Source organism: Grampus griseus (genome assembly GCF_964374135.1).
Source record: "Grampus griseus genome assembly, chromosome: 10".
Taxonomy (NCBI): Eukaryota; Metazoa; Chordata; class Mammalia; order Artiodactyla; family Delphinidae; genus Grampus; species Grampus griseus.
The window spans coordinates 40,672,345-40,688,894 of record NC_139004.1 but is presented as its reverse complement, the minus strand read 5'-3'; the positions used below and the strand labels follow the sequence as shown (position 1 = coordinate 40,688,894).

Sequence of the window (16,550 nt, the reverse complement as noted above, 5' to 3'; positions counted from 1 at the left end):
CCTGGATTGTTCAGTGCTATTATATAGAAATACAACTGATTTTTGTACATTCATCTTGTATCCTATAACCTTGCTGAATTCATTTATCAGCTCTAATAGTTTCCTGTGGATTCCTTAGGATTCTCTATATACAATATCATGTCTGTCTGCAGGCTACCTCACTTTCGATAAGCAAAAAAATGCAGTTTGTGATTTACTTGAGTAGAAATTGATACAACTGGTCTCAAGAAAACTATTTTCACTATCAACAAGCTCTTTTGAGAGAAAAATTCATTCACACTTTGTACCAACGTTTGAAAACTCTTTAAAGCAAAATTATCCTTTCGGGCTTGACCGGTAGAATCTTCCAGGTGTGTTTAGCGATAGTAAAAAGTCATTGTCACTTGGCACTGTTTTCAAGGGCCTATCTGAAAAATCCGTTCTATTCAGACAGTTTTCTTAAAGCCCATCCCGGACGTGGAACTCTACTCTCGAAGGTCCTATGAAGGTCTCCCTCCTCCTCCACCGCTGCCCTTCTGTGCTAAGTGTCACCTTCGATGATAAAGTCCTTTACTTAACTTTACCCCAACTTTTTCTAAGAGGGATTTAAAGAGCTCTTTAAAAAGTGCAAATATGTAAAAAGTTTCATGAATGAGAAAATGAGGGCCGGGCAAGGGAGGAGGAAACTAGTGTGCTCAGTGGGGCACCTGCAGCAAAGGAAATGCAGCTTTTTCCAGGGAGAAACCAAGTTCAAACCCCCGCTCTACCACCCACCAGCGACACACACACACACACACACACACACACACACACACACGGGCAGATTACTTACCCCCATTTTACAGACAAAGCTAATGAAACTAGGGATGGTTCATGCTAACCTGTGAGTAGGGTGCTGTAACAGGACAGGTGTGCCCATCAGAGCACTGCCCCGCCTCCCCCCCACCCACTGTGCATGCCACGCAGCACCTCTGCTCCCAGGTCTCCAGGTCCTTTCATCCCATGGAAACTAACACAGCTGCTCTCGCTGATCGTGGGAACCAGCTCTGAGCTTTCTGGCAACAAAAGCAGAAAGGGAAATGTGATAAATGTCAGAACTGTTATTAAAAGGAAGACGCTTACAGTTCTCCCGGTGAGGCATTTTTCCCTCTAAAAAATAAATATTTTAAAAATCTCTCCCTAGTGGCTCCTTATATGGGGGAAATTAAGCAATATTAATGGATAATAATTATTCTTCAGTAGAAGATTTCAGGGCAATGGAAGCAGGTTCTTTTCATAGTTATTTCTTTATGTCAACCTTTTATAGAAACTATATAGCATTTAGCCCAAAAAGTGACAGTGGAGGAACAGGTTAACGAGGTCCCAACACAAAGCGTCTGGAACCTAACTGGATCATCTACGATGTCAGCTTGGAAACCAGCAGCATGCAGGAGGTAACACTGTGCACCTTGTCCCACGAACTTGTTCAGCGTGTCAGAGCCACGGCAGGGTCAGTAGAGACACAAAGAGGGTCTCAGACCCAGAGCCCCACGGCTACAGGAGACAAGGTGGCCTGGGTGCACACGCTAACAGACACACACACACACACACACACATACACACACAATCAAACACTGAACTAGCCTTCTGTGCGCAGACAAAGCACTCAAGGGCTGATTGTGTGTGCGATGTGGGGGGAGGGGAGGGGCGGTCAGGGAATCTGAGTCTGGGATCTATTTCACCTCTTCCAATCACTGGAGGTTTCATGAAAGAGGCAGAATTTCAACCATTAGGTGGGGAAAAACCTCAGCCAGTTTGTAAAGAGAGGAGGCAGGTAAAGAATTTTGAAGTTCACTTTCATAAAAGGCTTTGAAGCTCTCTGCTTGGTTTGAGCAGAGCTCAGCGGGATCTATAACCCAGTGAAAACTCCCCAATGCATGCTGCTACAATAAACAAGCACCACCAAGCATCTGAAACAGGGGTCTCCAAACTTCGAGTGAAACACATATACAGCAGACTTTTTAAATGAAAATATTATATGGAACACCGATACAAAAAAAAAAAAACTTTAAAGCTAATAGCAGAGCTGTGGTGGTACAAACAGGGACCAGCAGAGACCACGAACCAGGGCACTGGTCCACACTCTCCACAACTCCCGGCAGAGACTTCCCGGGAACACCTAGGGGCCCAACAAGGCAGAGTTTGAGAACCACTGGTCTCTGGCTTAAGGGACTCCCAAACAGTCTGCTCTAGAGTGGTGGTCCCCACACGTTTAAGAGTAAACCTTCAGGGGCTTCCCTAGTGGCGCAGTGGTTGAGAGTCCGCCTGCCGATGCAGGGGACACGGGTTCGTGCCCCGGTCCGGGAGGATCCCACATGCCGCGGAGCGGCTGGGCCCGTGAGCCATGGCCGCTGAGCCTGCGGGTCCGGAGCCTGTGCTCCGCAGCGGGAGAGGCCACAACAGTGAGAGGCCTGCGTACAGCAAAAAAAAAAAAAAAAAAGAGTAAACCTTCCTAATCCTTCTATTTATTTAAAAAAAAAATATAGAAGCACTATGTGCCATTATATTGTACACATTATAAAATATATAAAACCAAAAAAATTTAAGTAGAAGATAAAACAAAAGAAAAAATATTTTTAAATATTTTACTAAAGATACAAAAATCTTTCTGGCTCTCATTAGTGAAAGCAATGAGACTGAAAATACTGTATTATGTAGTAAATCTTTTGTTTTACATTTGGGGACAAAACTGATTCTAAATGATTTGTTTTGATACTTGTTTAATGGCTGTAACAGGTGAAAAAGACACCTCACAAAGTTACACTGATCCAAGAACTGCGTCATCAGCTGCACTTATTAAATCACCCTAGGACCAATTTTTTCAAATTTCTTCTGATTATGGAAAGGTCTTTGCTGAAATTCAGCTGATAAATTCCCATCTTCCCCAACATCAAACACTTGCTCATAAAGACTAATCAGAAGGTGTATTTTTCTATTTTTAACAAAGGGGTTTTAAAACACCCATTGAAGGTGAGTTCGTTTCCCACTCTTTGTTAGGTATCACCTTTCCTTTGAAGGACCAAGTAATGTACTCACGGGCCATCACAGAAAAGAGTCAGCAAATTTGAGACACTTTTATTCTAGTGAAAGAAAAATGTGTGCTTTTGCACGAAGTAGCCCGTATAACTCTCTGTGGTTCAAAAGATTTTCCTGATCATTTCTCATCTTGCCACAAGTATTATGAAGATTCTACTACCTGAGAGACTTGCTTTATCAAGGTAACTGCACTGACGGTTACCTGGCACGTAGCCACGCCCTGTAGAACATGAACCACCTGGGCGATGCTGGCTGCTGCTCATCACCAACAGCTGATGCTGCAGACTCCCAAGCACCCAAACAGTGCACTCAGCAATTCCGCCGGCAGCGGGCTACTGTGCACTGAGGCAAACTCACGGGACCTCTGCACGCCTGTCGAGGACAGTGCATCTTTGCAAAGCGGTGACGAACGCCGAGGACGTGGAAAAGGAAATGCCATGGTATTTTGAGAAGCTGGGCAGGTGCCCATCGGGTAACCCACCTCCCAGAGCACAGATTTGGGGATGTTTAAGAAGGAAATACATTCAGTCTTTCAATGTATACTATTACTTTTTCGAACAGCTGCTAGGTTGTTAGGACAAAAATGCTTATCAAGTTGTTTGGACCTGACTACTTAAAAAATGGACTGTTAGGTGTCGCTAGGGGAATGAGGAGAAAGTCACTGAGCCCCTCAGGGCCACGGGAGGCGGCTGTCCTACAGTGATGGGGGTGGAGTGGGGGAAAAGCAGGCCTGGGGCCAGGAGTGCCGGACTCCACCTCCAACTCTGCCATCAACGCCCGAATGCTCTTCAAACTGCCGTCAGCGAATCACACGGGATGGGACAGGCTGCCCTCAGCTCCGAGGCCCTGCAAGGCTGCCTGTCCTAAAGGCTGGGCTCTCTCCTCCAGGCGGGACACGCCCACCCGATCCTGGAGAAACCCACAGTTCTCCCAGTTAAGGCCACGTGCTGTGCCAGGTGCCGAAAGGAGACGCCGAGATCCCATCGTCAACTGAGGCTCAAAAGGCCAATGCTGAGGTAGCTGCCCCATCTGACCAAATCGGCAGGGTTAATTTATGCCCAAACCTCCACTTCAGAATCCACAGAGACAACAGTGAGTATCCGTCATGCAAGTGGCCATTCGATGTCATTTTCGTATTTTTTGTAAGACCCGATCTTTGTGCCTTGTTTACGATACCATACTGTCTCTGAGAAGTATTCTGGTTACTAAATATTTGCTTAAATGCTCCCGAGCAACCATGTGGGAATCTTCGGGAAACTGAAGAGTCCCTCCCAAGAGGAAAGTTGGTAAGTGTCAAATAACGATTTGTTTAAAGTACAGTATGCTTATGCAAACAGAAGATCTCCTGGACAGTCACCAACTCAGCCGTTTCAAGTGCCTTTTCAGCACCGTCCAGGGCACAAGAGGGGTCCAGTCTTCCCCAGGGAGGAGTCTGCTCTCCGTTTCTTTCTACTAAGTGAGAACGGACACATAAACCCTAAGTCCAACAGGAAGAAACCATGGAGTCTCTTGCTACGGTAACAAAACCAGGAATAGGAAACGTCCCGTTTCCCATTAATTTTCACCAGCTGACCTAATAAAAATCAGTTGATTCACTCCTCTAACCAATATTCTTACTTTCTGGGTGATTATTCACCACACGGTTCAAGTTCAAAGTGGCATTTTATTTTGGAAACAAGCGGTATATATGAGGCTGTAATAATAACACAAGCTGATTAAATCTAAACTTGAAACAAAACAAAAAACTGCCCTTATTACTGATCAAAAAAGCAGATACACAAGAAACGCTGAACGTTGACAAAAACAAACATAGATATTAACAGAAAAGTGGCATAAAGACTATTGTAAATTATCCTGAAAGGATTGTTAAGTAACATTTTCCATAAAAACAATGCAGTAGGGAGTGAGAGGGAACTCTGGTTTAATAAGAACATATTTTCTCTCAAAGCATGAAACCTGTTTAAAAAGACATGAATGAGGGGATGGAAGGGACAGCCATCAGGCCAGTGGGAGGCCGGGGAGAGTGGAGGAGGGTCTCAAGGGAATTAGATTCCAGAGACCCCAAGGGGCAGGAGGAGGGCAGCAGCAGTATTTCAGTGGCTATTATATTAATTAGAAATATATGAAACTTGACACAGCAAGAGTGCAGTGCATGAAATCCATGGCAAAACACTGTTAATTTCCTCCACAACGGGTACCATGAACTCAGGGACCCTCTTGTCTCTGTCCCTTCCTGAGAGCTAAGGGGCACAGTTCTTAATCAGCACATGTGCTGGCCCAGGGTCCAAGCATCAGCGTGAACCTCGGAGGAACAGAGACCTGCAGACGGAAACAGGGCAGCCAGCCGTCCTCCTCCTGCAAGGAGGGGACGCAGGGGGCTTCAGACGTCTGGCAAGAGAACCTTTGCAGAACAGACCCAGATACACTGCAGTTCCCCAAAAGGCGAGCTTCTGTTTTATCTTAGAACTTAGGCAGGACGGGTAAGGCCGAGAGAAATCCTTTATGACGGCAGGACACACCGGTCCACCAGTGTCAGCTGGCCACGGTGGGCTTTTAAGTGGTCAAGCATGAGCCACCAGACTGCTTTAAGCCAATGTCTGTCCTGAAGGGATGGAGAAGACGAGAAGACCTACTAAGATAATTCCATCAATCAGTTCATCTGTGGGAATGTGCAAAAGAACACTGATTCACCAGCATACAGTTTCTCCACAGGATTTTATTTCTTGACATGGCTGTCCTCCCCGACCTCCGAGCCAGCATCGTGGACACGTGCCCGTCCCATCCCACCCCTCTCCCCAGCCCCCCCCCCACACACACACACCACACCTGCTCTCCAGACACACCACCCTAACTCCCTGTTCCCAGGTCCACGGCACACAAACGCTGTCAGAGCTGCTGTTTAGGGCACATGCCCTATGTTTTCAATGAAATTACTACGAGTAGTCGTTTCTGACAGTATTTAATAACCACCTATATAACACATGCTACTTCGCTTCAATTAACTACTCTGGAATCCATCAGTTTAGAGAAAACTTCAAAACAAATTAGGTTTTTCACTAGTAACAAGTAGCAGCATCCTTTTTAACCATTAAAATTTAGGGGCAACTGGATGCAAAAACGCAGAGGCTTCCTTGAGGGAGATATTGCATGATCTTTCTTGAGGGAGATACTGAAGACTGGCTAAACGGCTTTCTGAGTAGAAAAACAAGACCTGTAAAAGCGAAGGAAGTGGAGTTGATGATATAAACGCCCTTTCACCCTGTATACGCAAACTTCACATAAAAACTTACTTGCCAATATTTTCAGGCAGAGACTGCAGTGAGATGTCATTTACAGAAAGACATGTCAAATTCTGCAATTCGGGAAAGCTTTCTGGCAATCTAAAACAAACAAAAAAAAAATGTTATAGTTGAAAAAGAGAAGTGCATATATGGTGCATACTAACATAAATATAAAGACTTCTTCTGTATGCTGACTGAAATCACCTCCTAAAATTACTTTATGTATGACATATTTGTCTTGTCTTTCTATTTATAAGGAAAAAAATAAGGACCTGGTCTACCTAGCAGTACCGGGGTATGATAAATACTTGCTGACAGGGTGATCCAGAAATAATTAGAGAGGAAAGATATTCAAGCTGTAAGAATAAAGGAGAAACAATGTTGTGAGCCTACCGAGTGTATGGCTATGAAAGAAAATGATACATAGTTCCTGAAGCTGAAAGTGCCTAAGAGTGAAAATACTTTATTGATTAACAGAAAATAGAAATTTTAGTCCACAATATTACAATAAAACACAAGAGGGTTGCTTGCTGTTTTTTTCTTCCTGTAGCTTACAATACCCAGAGCAAAGCTACGGATTACTTACAATTGATCAGCTGACAGCCAGTTGCTACTTTCTTAATATTTTTCTTTTGATTTGATTTAATATGCCAATCATGTGAGATGATTATATGTTTCACAACGTTCTACACAAAGAGAAATTCTGTATACTTCCCTTAGGCTACTGAAGAGTGAGGATTCAAAACAAAAGTATTATTTAAATACCTGCAAAGAAAGTTTACTTTCAATATTTCTATGGTTACTAGTATTTGGAGAGGAAAAAACACAAACTGAAAGCAAAAAACATCTCATTGCATCTAAAATGCTTATACATAAATCTGCTAACATGGAGAAAAGAACACATAACTCATTTTTTTGCAGGGGGTGGTGAGGACTTCTTGCCTTAGTGATAGTCTCTAGATTAGAATCTTTCATTTCTTTCCTCTTTCTAGGTTCCTTTTTTTTTTTTTTTTTTGCGGTACGCGGGCCTCTTACTGTTGTGGCCTCTCCCATTGCGGAGCACAGGCTCCGGACGCACAGGCTCAGCAGCCATGGCTCACGGCCCAGCCGCTCCGCGGCATGTGGGATCTTCCCGGACCGGGGCACGAACCCGTGTCCCCTGCATCGGCAGGCGGACTCCCAACCACTGCGCCACCAGGGAAGCCCCTCTAGGTTCCTTTTTTAAAAAACAATTCCTATGCTGTTTGACATCTAATACAGGTAATTCCAAACTTCAAAACCAAATGCAGGCCCTGAAAGACAAGAGTATTAACTAGGATTTTCATAATCGATGAAATACATTCTCAGGAATGGTTTTTACAAAGTTGCAACCTCTTCCATAGTGTAATAGAGCTAAGATTTTTTTAATTTATATATCAAAAGATGCAACTTAACAGTTCTGAGTTTTTACCAGAAACTATATATAATTTTAAAACTAGCTAAAATGATCGTAAATATAAGGAAATTGTATCTTTAAATGGCTGATTTGCTTTTTTCACTGGCTCTTAACATTAAGAGCCAAACTAGTGATGTGACCCGATGAGGAAGGCCAGACTTAAGGTCGGGAGAGAGGAAAGCTAGTCTGAGCTACTGCTCAGAGGCTGCATGACCTTGAAAGGTCATTTCACCTCTTGGAGCCTCAGTTTGTTCAGCCATAAAATCACTAGGCCACGCTGAATAATTTTTAAGGTCCCTTCAACTCACAGACATCGTCTTAATTCTTAAAAGAGCACACCTGCCAAATTAAAACGGCTTTCCTTTAAGAAACCTGCCAAAAACAAGTCCAGGGTGAAAACTGAGTAAGGCCTCATACGATGCAGTGTGTTCTGGTCAAGAGAGTTTTGAAATGATGATAAAGTCACATATCAGCAGACATTAGGGGAAAAACACTAAAGAAGTAGACAAGAGGATTAAGCAACTGAAGAGTTAACAAAAAAACTCCAGAACAGCATAATATTTCCCAGCTGCCCAACCCTACGAGCTGCCTTGAGCACAAATAGCTCAGTTCAGTTCAACAAACACTGAGGGCTCACTCCATTCCAGAAAGTACAGTAGGGCTGCAGATAGAACCGTAAATGACAGAGGGATACATCTCGTTGGCGGGCCTTGGTCAAAGTGATCATTTACGTGTAGGTTTCGAGTGTTATGAGAAAAGTACGCAGAGAGGGTTACAGGGCCCAGAGGAGGGGCCTCGGTGAGTCGTCAAGAAAGGCCTCCTGAAGAAATGTGATGCTCAGGCTGCATCTTAAAGGAGAGCGAAAGGGTTGGCACCGTCAAAACGAGGGGGAGTGAAATCAGAGACCTGGAGCCCTTTATTACAGAGGCCACAACATCAGACAAGGCAATTGAGGGCCATGCAGGTGGAAAGGCCGGCCAAGGTCAGACAGAGGGCGGTGGGGAGGCTGCACAGCACACCAGGAGCTCCCACTTGATCTTACAGGGACGGGGAGCTACAGAAAGGTTTGAGAAAGAGGGACAACCGTACGGATGATGGTTAAGAAAGAGGACAAGACGTGACAACGGTGGTGAGTTAGAAAGCTATCAGGCTAGAGCCTACTAGAGTACTATTTTTCATAAAAATAAATATTACTAGTAACATAATAACTAAAATTCAAAAGACAAAAACCAGAATTGTTTTTAAGACGTATTTATACTTCTTAAAAATAAGCAGATACGGGAAAAACAAAACGAAATAGGGCATTCCCCAGCACTCCATACCCAAGAAGATCCAAGCAATTTTGAGACAGATGAGATGAATCCCAAATTTTAACTCAATCTCAATTTTTCTAGACACTTTAAAAAAAACAAAAAAAAAGGGAATGAAAAGGAAAGGAAGAGTACTTTCCTTTCTTCGAGGTTGCTTACAGAGTCTTGAGAAATTTTATAAATGGGCCCACCTGGCCCAGAGAGACATCTAGAATGGACTCTGGAGGGCTGGTCCCTGCATTGCTGTTTGGGCATCAACTCAGTTACTCTGGCAACACAGGCGCCTGGAATCCACTGGTCAGTGGGCTCACGACTGAGCCAGGAGCCACAGGAGGGGCTCCTGACGTCCCCATGTTCAAAAAGGGTACCCTTAGTACTATGGACAGAAAAGCAAGCAGAAAGGTTACCTAGTCAGTGGGTTTCCGCTGAAGTCAGCGATCTGTAGTGCTTTACAGAATGAGATGCTCTCTGGAATTTCAGGAATATCTGCAGAAGGAAAGAAAATGTCTATCACTGACCACGACTGTTAACAGTTTTCATCATCCTCAAGATGGACCACAGTCGCAAGGGAATATCTACAAAGTACTAACTCCGCTCAAACATGGCATGGATTCCTAAAGTACTTTTCTACATTTATTTTACATTTGCTTTCCTAATATAAGATATATTCTGAACAGAAGCACGTTCAAGAAAAACATAAAAAACAACCACCCCACCAAGTCCCATCACCTCATCAAAACTCACTGAGGGCATTCGGTTGGTAATTCCCTGTAGGCTTTATTTCCCCTATGTTTTCATATGGTTATATCAGTACAAAGTATTCTGAAGTATGCATTTTAAAATTATGGAATTTCTTCTGATTATAGGCATATTTGGAAAACACAGAAAACTCCAGTGAAGAATAAAAAACCACCAACATTCCCATCACCCAGAGACAATATTTTATTCTGATGTATGTTTTCAATTGTCAGACACACATACAGAGTGTGCGTATAAATAGATCATATTTCAAAATACTAGGTTCAAGCTTCACTTTATGTTATTTTACAAACTTTTTCCCCTGTCATTATTTTTCCAAATAGTTTCCCATTCTTAGTGGCACAAAAGCCCACTGCACACATTTCCATATTTCATGTAACCAATCCCCAGTTGTTGGACATTTAGGTTGTTTCCAAGTTCCTAACGTTATGATTATATTTATGTCCATTTCTGGTTATTTCCTTAGGCTAAGCTCCCAGAGTGTAATCACTGTGTCAGAGGCACTAACACCTCTGCAGCACTTGACAAATACTGCTAAATTGCCTTCGAGGGGGCCAGGTACACCTTTATACTTCCACCACCCGATTCAACATCTTTCCCTTCTTCCTTTCTTTCTCTTACATTTGAAAAACTGCCCATGTTATTGGTAAAATAGTCTGGCAACATTTTCTTTTATATTCCTTTGATTACTAATGAGGCTGAATATTTTTCCCCACGTTTATCTGCCACTAAACATTGCGATTCTTGAAATGACCAAAAATGCTATTTTAAATTCCTCTTTCTCTTGGTTTAAACCCTGAGGTTACAGCTTTCAGGGCTGGAAAAGGTTAGTTCATAGCATTTAATTTCAAGAATACATTTATTTTGGACGTACTAATGTTAAGAAGGGCTAAAATAGAAAAGGCTCTCTTGATCCCATGCCATTTCTTCCACCAGCTCGACAAAGGCAAGCAGAGCCAAAACACACCAAATATTTCTAAATTGGGGGTGAAAAGGAGACGGGAGAAATAAAGGGAAAAATGGATGCCCTGCTCCAACACCACAAAGTAATCAGAAGCTACATAAAAGCTCCAAGTACAAATTTAAAAGCTGCAAATATTTAAATTTGTGGTAACATTTGCCTCACACAATTCTCTGCCTTGCATGGTCGTATAAGGTAATGAAGAATACATACTATTAATGATCCTAGTTTCATAAATATGATAGCAGTATATACATATATATATATACACATACACACACACACACATATACACACAAACATACATACATATGTACACATACATGTGTGCATGTATGTGTGTATACATGCATGTTGCATGCATGTGTACACATACATACACACTATATATATGTGTGTGTGTATATATATATAGCTTATCCACATTAAGAATGAACTAGTGAATATAACAAAAAGGAGGTGGACTCACAGCTATAGAGAACAAGCTAGTGGTCACCAGTTGGGTGGGGGGCAGTATAGAGGGAGGGAAGCAGGAGGTACAAACTATTAGGTATAAAATAAGCTACAAGGATATATTGTACAACCCAGGGAATATAGCCAATATTTTATAATAACTATAAATGGAGCATAAGCTTTAAAAATTGTGAATAACTATATTGTACACCTATAACTTAATACAATATTGTACATCAACTAGACTTCAATTTTAAAAAAAAGGAAAAGACCGAAAAAACAAAAGAAGGAACGAACAAAGGTACATCCATCCATCACTACAGGACCAGCACGGCTATCCAGGGTGTGAGGCCTGCCCAGGTAAAAGGTGCTGGTCAGCCCTGCACTCCTGACTGTCCCTCCTCGGCCACCATTTCAGGTCCTAGTGAGCAGTTTTTATAAGGCTGAAAAAAGAGGTGCAAGGGCTGCACCCGTCACCTCACAAGTGCTAGGGAAGATCAAGCTGGCACCCACACACACACTGTACAGCAGCTTTCTGCTTGATCTGAGGAAAAGATCAAGGAAACAGAGAAAGAGGAAAGGCACATCAATTTGGTAGAAGTCTTTAATATTTCTCAGACCATCAGAAACATCCCTGAAGCTCAGGAAGATGGGCCTACCAAGGAACACATGAACTCTGGTCGGGGCTGGTCTGGAGTCAGGGTATCTGAGGGTAACAACAGCAACTTCCAGAGAACACAGCTGGACCCAGTCCAGACAGAGCTGCCTTGTAGGAAGACATTCCATCCCTAGGCAAACCAGCTTGTACACAAGATCGGCAAACAAAACATAGGTCTCAACTCCAAAGACCATTTCTTTCTACCATACGCATGTTGCTAATTTAACTGAAAAGAAGGTATTTGCCTGTAAAAATAAGAGCTTTAGACAAGGAAGGCAACAGTGTGGCTAGAAGAGTCCTGCTTACTGGTTTGCTTTAAATTACTGAAATTATCAGAGCAGAAAACTAAGGAAGGGAACGTCTGTTCCTTCTTAAATACTTAGCTAAAATATCACACCCTCAGGGACACCTCCTTTGGGCCCCAAGATTCAGTTGGATCCCCGTGCTCTCAGGTTCCTGAAATCTGTTACAGTTTTAGTTAAATAATTGTTTGGTGATGGTCAATCTCCCTTATTGAACTCTAGGCTCACTGGGAAGAAAGACCATGTGGGCCTTGTCTGTTGCTGTTTCCCCAAAGCTGACATAGTACAGTCGGCCTACAGGTTCCACATCTGGGAATTCAACCAACTGTGGATCAAAATATTAAAAAAATATTCCAGAAAGGTCCAAAAAAAGCAAAACTTCAATTTGCCTCATTGGACAACTATTTATACAGTATTTAAATTGTATTTACAACTGTTTGCATTGTAATAGGTATTATAAGTAATCCAGAGGTGATTTAAAGGATATGGGAAGATATGCAAAGTTATATGCAAATACTATGCCATTTTACATAAGGGATTTGAGCATCCTCGGATTTTGGTATTTTTGTCCTCCACGGAGGCCGAGGGGTGACTGTACTAAGCTTAAACAGCCCACAGGTACTGAATGAATAAATGAGAAACTCACATTGCTAAATCTCTGCAAAGACAGTTGCTCTCTAATCTGAGTCATGAAATATCCCCTGTAGGGTGGGTATTATCTCTGTTTTACTAGTAAGAAAACTGCTTGGTCCCAGATCTCTTACAAGAGATAGTATAAAGGCTGCAGGTTATTCCCAGCTGCAATCCCCTTTAACTGTCTTCCAAGTGTTTTGCTCTGGACAAATGTGAGGTTTAAGACTAAACATATGAAAAACTATAGACAAAAACCACTTCTCAATGAGGCCAAGGCTGACCACCAACCTTTTCTGCATTTATGAGGTCTGCACCCTCGGATAAACTATTTAACCTACCTGTGCCTAATTTCCTTATCTGTAAAATGGGTCATCAACAGATATTTTCAAATAATACCAGTATATCATACCTTAAGTGCTGCAGAAGTTCAGAGAAGGGAGAAAATGAAACAAAGAAGGACACTTACACTTCGAACCAAATAAGAGTAGAGGAGCAGCATAGGCAGGAATGTGACACTGGATGCAAAGTGGGGAGAGGGTAGGCCCTGGGCACAGTTTGCCTGAACTTCAGGATATCAGTTTGCGGGTGTCTGGAGAGGAGGCAGTCTTCTTGACAGAAGACTACCAATGCCAGGCTGAGCTGTTTACAATTAATTTGCCAGACAAGGAGTTTCCTCTTCTCTAAAAGAGGGATAATCACAGCTCCAGCTTAGGGTTGCAAAAGAATAAAGGAGAGTCACACAAATAAAAGCACATGGTACACTCTACTGGACCTCTTTTTTATACTGGGTGGGGGATCAGTAGAGAGGACCACTATTTTCCATTCAAAGCCAAATAATTTTTTTATTGAAATATAACTGACTTACAACGTTGTATTAATTACTGCTGTACAGCAAAGTGATTCAGCTATACATATATATATTCTTTTTTTATATTCTTTTCCATTATGGTTTATCACAGGATATTGAATATAGTTCCCTGTGCTATACAGTAGGACCTGGTTGTTTATCCATCCTACGTATAATAGCTTACATCTGCTAACCCCAGCCTCCCACTCCATCCCTCCCCCACCCCCATCCCCCTTGGCAACCACCAGTCTGTTCTCTATGTCTCTGATTCTGTTTCTGTTTCACAGATAGGTTCATTTGTGTCGCATTTTAGATTCCACGTATAAGTGATATCATATGGTATTTGTCTTTCTCTGTCTGACTTACTGCACTCTAGTATGATAATCTCTAGGTCCATCCATGTTGCTACAAATGAAGGCCGAATAATTTGAAGAAGAGTGGCATTATTAATAGAGATGAGAGGCCTGAGAGGGCTTTTGCTTCCATCCGAGAAGGAATAAAACCCTGAATGAACATCTATTTACATACAAATATTAGAAATAACTCATGAGGTTTTTCCTCTCATTAAAGAAGGTACCCCCAAACTTATAGCTGCCAACATTCAGCTTAGTTCAAGCTTCTATATAAGGTGAAACAAACAAAAAAATCTTTACTCATATTTTTCATGTATTTAAACTGGCTTTGTCTTATATACGTCCAAGAATAAAAGCATAAAATTTGATATTTACGAAATGTCTGAAAATGATTGTAAAATTAAGTAATCTCTTCCCTACAATTTTCTTAAAATAACCTTCAATTCAGATCCATTCTAAACTACCATCATTTCTGAATCAGAATTGCTTTGAGTTAGTGAGATGTGGTTGCACTTCAAAAATAAAAATACTGAGTCTGTTGTTTACCAATATAACCATTACTACCACCTGTATACAGGCGACTGACAATCAGTTCTAAACTCTGCAGTGCCAAAAATCGTCACCACCACCAAGCAGACAACCATCCTGGCACCATGAGCCCAAGGGCTTCGGAGAGAGAATACACTTTTCACCGCAGATACTGTCATTTAGAAAGCGATTTAGAAGGACAGTGCTTGCCCTTCCTGGCACTCCTCCTATTTTCTCAGCATCCATTTTTAACATATCAGGCTGGGGTTCCACCTTCCCCAGCCCCCTAACCCTCAGAAGTAATACAGAGCCTTAGCCTGCAATCCTCTATAAGGAATCCGATGCCCAGAAGCCTCAAGGTGGACCACGCCCTTTCCTGAAAAGCTATCACCATCTCAGGGCCCCCCTTGGGATAGACACAGGCTGGACTGTGTGACCTTCCTTCTAACTCCTTCTAAGGAGTTTAGAACCTTCCAGGGCATTTCCTGTCACAGAGAACGGTGCACGAACGGCCTGTCCAGTCTATGATCGCAGCCCCTGCGTGCAGCGGAATAAGTTCTTTCTGAATAACTGAGTTACTCACTGGCATTTCTTCTGGTTCTATATAAACAGCATCTCTTCTCCTGGGTTCAAGACCTGTCTGAGGTCCGCAGTTACAGTGCGAGGCTCTCTCCACCAAGAGATCATGAAATGCGAAACAGAACGAAAGTCTGCAGGCCCGCAGCAGGCGTGCAACACTACTGAATTACCTACCAACTGCGCTGGGCCTGGAATCCAGAGACAGACTCCAGGCCCTGCGCACGGGGATGCCTTCACTGCCGGGCGGCCCTGCTCCTCGCAAAGGGCTGCTGGCCTTCTCTGCCTTGTCCACCACCCCAGGCTACTGAGAGGTACGATGAGATGATGTACAGGGTAACGTGGTAAAGTACACAAATGTAAAGGGCTAGGTGGGGGGACGTGTTCCCCCCCGAGGGGCACAGGCTGGCTCTGTCACTTTTTCTATCAACGTGTGGGGTCTGGGGCACATGGTCCCCCCCTCCTCTCACCCCGACACACTCAGACCAGAGGGGAAACTGTCCTCAAGACCTCTGTCAGCACAGAGGGAACTGAGTCTCTACTTAAGCATTTTGTTATCAGTATCCCATCTCAGAGAAATGTGCAGCTGCACGAACCGTCAGGCATTGAGGGCACTACCTCAACGCATCACTGATACTAAACCACATCAGAAACAAACAAAAAATAAGACAGCACAAGCAAACGGCGCCATGGCAACGACAGCCACCCCTGAACTGCCCTCAGAGATCCAGGGGCAGAGGTGACCCAACAGCCACCTGGCCGTCCCAGAGGCACCCGGGTACCAGACTCTAACCTCCCCTGGCCTCTGCGGTGACATTCCACAAGCCACCTCGAGACTTGTCCTGGGAATAAATGTGCCCCAGGGCCCACCAGCCAGTGCTGGTCGCCATGGAGGCAGGCGCACACACAGCTCCCTTCAACCACATATACACCTATACTTTTTAGCACAGTACTTCTACTTTAGAGGAAGATTTGAAATTGCTCCCCACTGCCTGGAGCTCTGAGAAGCCCCCTTTGCAGTCGGTCACCTGACAGTTGTTGTCACCGCCACCTTGGACACAAGTAGCAGGTCTCAGGCACTGAGAGAACAGCAGGGGACAGACTCAAGGTCAGGAAGTGACAGGTACAGGTCTGAAAGAGGAACTCCTCCGAACCCTGTTACACCACTTGACCGTGTGGCCCCAGATAAGAAGAGATGCCTTTCTGAGGGTCTTCATGCATCATCTAATCCCAAAAACAAAGAGTGGGATGGATGGTGGTGGTCCCGCAAGCAGATGCAGAAGCAGGCCTGGAAACAATAACTAAACAGCCCAAGGTCACTGTGCTCACATGTGGAGGAGCAGAGCTTTGAAATTCGGGTCCATCTGCTTCACAGCGAGGAAGAGGACAGTCAGATTCCA

At 43.4% G+C, this 16,550-nt stretch overlaps 1 protein-coding gene across 1 annotated transcript in view; it reads right to left on the bottom strand.

Moving 5' to 3' along the window:
• The window catches only part of LRRC1 (leucine rich repeat containing 1), a 126,571-nt gene that overhangs the window by 44,884 nt on the left and 65,137 nt on the right, over positions 1-16,550 (bottom strand). The window contains exons 3-4 of the mRNA XM_082663208.1: positions 9,488-9,566; positions 6,345-6,434 (exon numbers count right to left, since the gene is read on the bottom strand). Coding sequence (XP_082519334.1) covers positions 6,345-6,434; positions 9,488-9,566 — 169 coding nt within the window. The remainder of the gene's footprint in view (positions 1-6,344; positions 6,435-9,487; positions 9,567-16,550) is intronic.